This window comes from Oryzias melastigma, linkage group LG7 (assembly GCF_002922805.2).
Source record: "Oryzias melastigma strain HK-1 linkage group LG7, ASM292280v2, whole genome shotgun sequence".
Classification (NCBI taxonomy): Eukaryota; Metazoa; Chordata; class Actinopteri; order Beloniformes; family Adrianichthyidae; genus Oryzias; species Oryzias melastigma.
The window spans coordinates 16921008-16927007 of NC_050518.1; the positions used below are offsets into that span (position 1 = coordinate 16921008).

Sequence of the window (6000 nt, forward strand, 5' to 3'; positions counted from 1 at the left end):
AGTCAGCCTCCTCTCTCCCGATCACTACATGTGCCGCCTGTCACAGACTAAAGCCAACTCTTCTTGTCTCATGCACCTGTGCAAAAACAATCATCTTCAAATGACATTCAATGATCACAAACAAACAAAAACATGGAAGCAAAAAGAAATAAGACATTTCCTTGTGGGGTTGTTTTGCACAGAGATGACAAAAGTGGAAGAAGCGTGGAGATCCCCAGAGAGCATGACTAGCACAAAGAGCAGGTGTTGGCGCAGAGACCTTTCATTATGAACACTAATAGGACGGTCATTATGACAACGGACAAATGAAATGAACAACACCTCCTCTGCACTCCAGACCTGTCAGCTGCTAACTTGGGTCCTCATAAAGTATAAAAAGAACAAGCAGCTCCGTGACATGAATCCAAAAAGTATATTTATATCAATTGCACAGTGGGTGTGATTTTAGCTGATCAAAGCTCATTTCTTTTTCATTTTTGGAAGGAAAAACTGCAAAGATCTGCATAAATTTCCCCACTCGCATGGGGATAAACTCAGTAAAAGAAGCTGATTTTACAACAAAAATATTTAAAGAAAAATAATAAGTTTAAATTTGATAAAGTAAGTGAATCACAAGTTCATTTACTACAATTTGACAGATTTTTTAGCAACTTTTACTACAAAAAAAACTATTTGAGGTCAGTTAGTACAACCAGAATTAAGGTGAACCTTATTATATAGCACATTTTCTTTTTTTTCAACAAATTCAAAGTTTTGAGGTGCACCATATGGTTTGAAAAAATACAGTGAGGTTAACTTAATTAGCTCTGATTTGATTTTGGTTAGTTAGATTTACACATTTCTCACTGAGACGCACCACAAAAAGTAAAATAAACACTTTTTTTTTTTAAATAAATCACTGCTGACATTATACTACCTACGATACATTTGGTGCATTAAGATGACCCTTGTGACATTAGGTGCCCTTATTTTGAAAGGAAGTTATTAAAAAGTAATTAAAAGGCTATTTTCTTTTAATGTTGATGCTTTATTTATTCCAAAAAAACAAAACTCCATTTACATGTATCATAATAACAATAACATAAATAGAAATCAGTATCCAATTTTTCTAAAGGATGAAGTTAGATCTGTGGCTCCTACTGGGTCGTTGTCTGTGAGAGATCCGACCTCAATGGCTGGATAAGTGTTTAAGGTTGCAGACCCCTGGTCTGAGTACTAATTTCACATGTTCATCAAATATTTTTAAATTAGAAGTTGCATAAACTGCTTATTCAACTTTAAAAAGCCTTACATTCTAGCAATGATTTCCCAGAAATATCTACAATTATAAAATTAAACACTAGTTTTTCCTGGTTTGGTAATTTGGAGATGAGACCACATGTGCTCCCTCCCAATTGTAGGTCTTTGGTTATAAAATTATGTTTTTAATTTTAAAAAGGTTCATCAAGAAAAACAAAAAAGTTTGTGGAGTAAAAACTCATAAACTTATCAAAACTCACTGAACGTCATTCCATCCTGGCTCCTGACTACAGTACCCATAATGCTCCAACAATCCATCACGTGATGCAGCTTCAAGGTTTACCAAAATCAAAATATTGGACACATTTTTGAGTGCCGTTTGCTACAGAAAATCAATTTGAGGTCAGTAAGTAATACTATGTGGCACAGAGGGTCTTTTATTTTGAAAGGAAATCATCTGAGCCTCTGTGAAAAGTTATAAACTATTTCATAGTTTGAAAATCTGCTTTTTTCTCCTTATGTTTTATTTATGGACAAAAAAACAAAACTTCATCTGAATTCATCACATTTGTATCAATATCATAGATACAAATTTGTGTCTTATTTTACTAAAGGATGAAATAAGACTTTGTTGCTCCTACTGGGTTGTTATTAATGAAAAATTGACCTAAATGGGTCTTTAAGTGTTGAAGAGTCTAGACCCCTGCCCTTTACAATTGATTAGTTACAAAAAAGCAAAGTTACTTTACAGTTTATTCTTCTGTTTGAGGTTCATGATGCTCTATGAGGGGGGAAAACAAGAAAAAGTCACTATTGGTGTGTACCAGTATAATCTTTTCTAGAAACTAGTAGGTGCAAGGTACCTACAGCTGTTGCAGAGATCAGGAGTGACGGTTAAACAGCCCAGCCTCTATATTTCCTCTCCCTTAATCCCTTTCACTACCTCTGCTTTCCACAGATTAAGCCAGGTTGGGAAAAATGTAAGCTTATTCTAAAGTGTGAGAGTGTGTATGAAACCAGTCTGACACGACAGAGATTGTTGGAGCTTTTGATCACCACACAGAGCTAAAATCTGTTCCATTTCTATGTTCCTAAAATATCCTTGGCAGGTTTTTCCACATCAAATACCCGTTTAAAGACACACAAAAAGCTAAGCTTGAGGATTTTAAATGTGTGATAGATTAGCTTGAAGCCCTGATGCTGAAAATAGATTTATTCTTTCTCCTGCTTTTGGTTTCTGATTCACAGTGACCTTTTTGTGATTTCAGGTCATCTCAAGCATCACATTTTCTTAAATTTTGAAGTTCCAACAGCCGTCACATTTGGAATGTTAAGCCTTTTTTTAAATCCTCAAACAGTAAGAAAGGAAAAAAATTAATCACTGGAAGTCTATTGTTGTAAAACATGATGACGAAACAGTTGAAGGAGGTTGTTTTGTATTCTGAAAATGACAAAAACTGAGTCAAGCTGGGATTTGAAAGCTTCATTGAAGATCCACTTGTCAGTCTCAGCTTGAAAAAGTTGTCAAAATCAGAATGACTACTTCCTGGCAAAAATAGACTTGAATTAATTGAATCAGTCAGACATGATGATTCCAGTGACTGGGCTTTGTGCGCCCTAATTACACTACTAAAACAATAGAACAAAACGTGAAGTAATACTGCAGGCACACACAATGAGTCTAATCATTTCTGACATTAAAAAATGATAGCAAGTGTGTTAAGACTTAAGCAGAAGAGATAGAATGAGGAGGGAAGTTCCTCAAATATGCTCAATAATCAGACAACGAAAGGGGGCATTTTTTTGTCTTCTCACCTTGTGGAACGGCGAGCTGCTGTGGTTGGGTGTTGGCTGGAGCGGCTGGGCCTCTAGTGTGGCAGAAAGTCGGGTGTCACTCCCATCTTGTTTCCTACAATCAGACAGATGCAGGAGAAGATTCAGTCAGAAAAGGTCACAGTTTGAGATCGAGCAAAAGGTAATGCCACAAAGAAGGTTAGTGGTCTTTTGGGAGATAAAAAAAATGCGTTTGTGTTGACTTGTGTCCACAGCACTGCTAGGGGCTGATGTATTCTTCTTTAATTGAAGCCCGCTCCAACTTGACCTTTAATTTATTATGAAAGTCCCACAAAAATCCTGTTTTAATCAGGGTAATATGCTCTAAAGGTCTTTCTATTACTTTTAACCATATCTGAATAGCATCCATTAAAGTCTGCCTCCCTGGTACAAATTACATTATTTCTTTGCTAATTTAATTTAAAAACACACTCTCAAATGATTGTAAACCATACCTGTTTGTGTCATATCTTCAGTTCTTTCAATATACAAAGCAGTGACTCAAACACTTCATAAAAAAGCTTAATACTCATCATAAGACCAAGAAAATCTTATTTAATTCGTCTGTGGAGCACATTTTGCTTTAAACTCAATATCTCATAAAAATGTTTGCTTTTTCAATTAACTCTGTGACTTCATTTATTATTAAAGTCCAACATTTCCTTAATTAATTTTTGTATCCTGTGTGAAGTGTGATTCAACGAGGCAGCCAAAAGGCATCACAAGTTCTGAATTTAGTCCAAAACCAAAAAAACGCACCAATAATTAGCAGTAGCATCGCTATAAATTTCAGAGGAAAAATCAAGCTCTAGATAAGAGAATCAACCCTCAAGAAGGACTTCAACCAGGATGTAAATCTGTGTCTGCTGAGTGCACTCAGACACAAATGTAGGTGAAGAAAAGGAGAGCATGAATCATTAACATACAGCTATTACACAACCAATGAATCTCCAATCAAGACACGTCCTGCAGTGCCCAAATGAAAAGAGGAACAGTTCTTTTAAAAAAATTAGCCTTTTAGTGACGAGTGTAGCACTTCCAGCAGCCGCTCTCCCTCAAGACAACACAACTGGGCATCAGCTGCCCCCAACTCTCAATTAGAGCTGACGCTCCAAAAACCGGTGCAGAACTGAGACGCTCGCGCATGAAAGATGCAGCAAAGAAGTGGAAGGAATGCTTTCATCTGTGACAGTTGGCTCCAAGAAGATTTGAGCCCTTTGACTTGTGATGAGAGAAACAAAATCACAGCAATTTAGTGAAAAAGTAACACTTTGCATAAGAGTAAGGAGATACACAAACAGTGCAACACACACACCTGTGCTAGTGTTACAACTCAAGCCCTCACATAGATCAGCTTGCAGAAAGCTTCATCCCAACGCCACAACAAATTACATAACCCAGCCCAGCTGGTTTGAAGTGTACCACAACAATCTGCAGGAAGAAGAAGCTGCATCAGTTCAACCGGATGTCCAGGGTGGGAAAACTTACTTAAACTGGGCTCTCCCTGGGAAGTCCGGACAGCGACCTGTTCTGAGGTTTCTGCAGATGACTCACAGTCTCCTCTTCCCCTCCCTTCACTCACTTATCTCCTCTGCCTCTCCAGCAGCTCCACTCTGCTCACTCGCTGCTCCTCATCTGTCGTTCACCTGCTGGCCTCACTCTCAGCTCTTCCGACTGCAGCACGCTTCCAGTGAGCATCCTCTCTGATTCTCCTCCCTCCACCTCCTCCCACTCCACTGCTCCCTTTCTCTCTCCCTCACATGTATACCATTAAGTTGTCACTTTCTCTCTTTCCTTCCTCTGTTTCTCCTGCGTTGTTCTTACATGCTTTAAATATGAAACCCGCTCTTCATCTCCATCACCTTTAACCCCTCTGGAAAGCAGAAAAACCTGCCCTCCCTCCCCCAACTATATTTTATACAAAGGCCACCGCCCTGACAGAGAAAGCAGGGATTATTAGGGCAAAGGGGGCTGTCCACAATCCCTACAATCTCTCAAACAGCTAGGGCTGTTGCTGTGGCAACCGGTATCACTTACATACAAGAGAAAACATGCACATTCATGTTCACGACAACGCGACCTGAACAAGGTGATTATGTCCAGAATCAGGCTACAACGCTTGTTCATGAAGCTCATTTTGCAGGATGAGAAAGGCGGAGTGGAACGGTTTTTAATTACTGTAATGTGTCTCATCAAATCCCCCGTGAGTGTGTTGTGTTTCCTTCACTAATCTGACATCCACAATTCCCAGCAGACCCCTGACTCACATCACCAGTGGTGCCTTTTCTCGCTAAACACACACTTGTAGTCAGTACCTGCACTGTGTGTGTGTGTCAGACATGAGGAGATAACAAGGGATTACAGCTCAACTCCATATTGTTCTATTACGAGTGGTGCATTAAAAACAAACAATCATCATCCGACTTAAAAAAAAAAGATGAAATCTTGATAATAAAACTGGAGCAAACTTTAGAAATATCCAAAGATTTGTTCACTGGCTGCGTTTAATATTGAAATCCCTTTTTTTCTTGCTAATCTTTAAATAAAGAAGTTATAAACTTTCTTTTTTTTCTGCAAAAGAGCTCATTACCGGCACTCCCGTTTTTTTCTGACCAAATATTTTTTTTTATATTTACAGTTAAATTGAAGTAGAAATTGAAAAAAAAAAAAAAAATCTGAGCAGAATAATAGCTTAGTCACGTTGAGCTTTATGTTTATCTCTGTTGGATGACAGTTGGTTTTAAATTGATAGCCTCCTCTCTGCATCAGTGTCCTCTGGACAATCCCGGAGTTTAATCCCTTCCGGTTGACCCTCATCGCCAGGGATTCCTGTCCTGTTAGCCCTGGAGAAATGACGCGCGAACACCTTGCCCTCTGAAATTTCCCTCCCATTATCCCCTTCTTCTTTTCACCTTTTGACTCTCAGCT

General features: G+C 38.5%; 1 protein-coding gene across 10 annotated transcripts in view; it reads right to left on the reverse strand.

Moving 5' to 3' along the window:
• Positions 1-6000, reverse strand: part of LOC112159226 (RAP1 GTPase activating protein) — a 48927-nt gene that overhangs the window by 18518 nt on the left and 24409 nt on the right. For 8 of the 10 annotated variants that reach the window (XM_036212824.1, XM_024293157.2, XM_024293162.2 and 5 more), the window contains exon 3: positions 3055-3148. In XM_036212824.1, the coding sequence (XP_036068717.1) occupies positions 3055-3148 (94 nt within the window). Of the gene's footprint in view, positions 1-3054; positions 3149-4560; positions 5292-6000 lie in introns of those variants that run through there. The other 2 variants (XM_024293165.2, XM_024293163.2) reach the window with 1 other exon arrangement.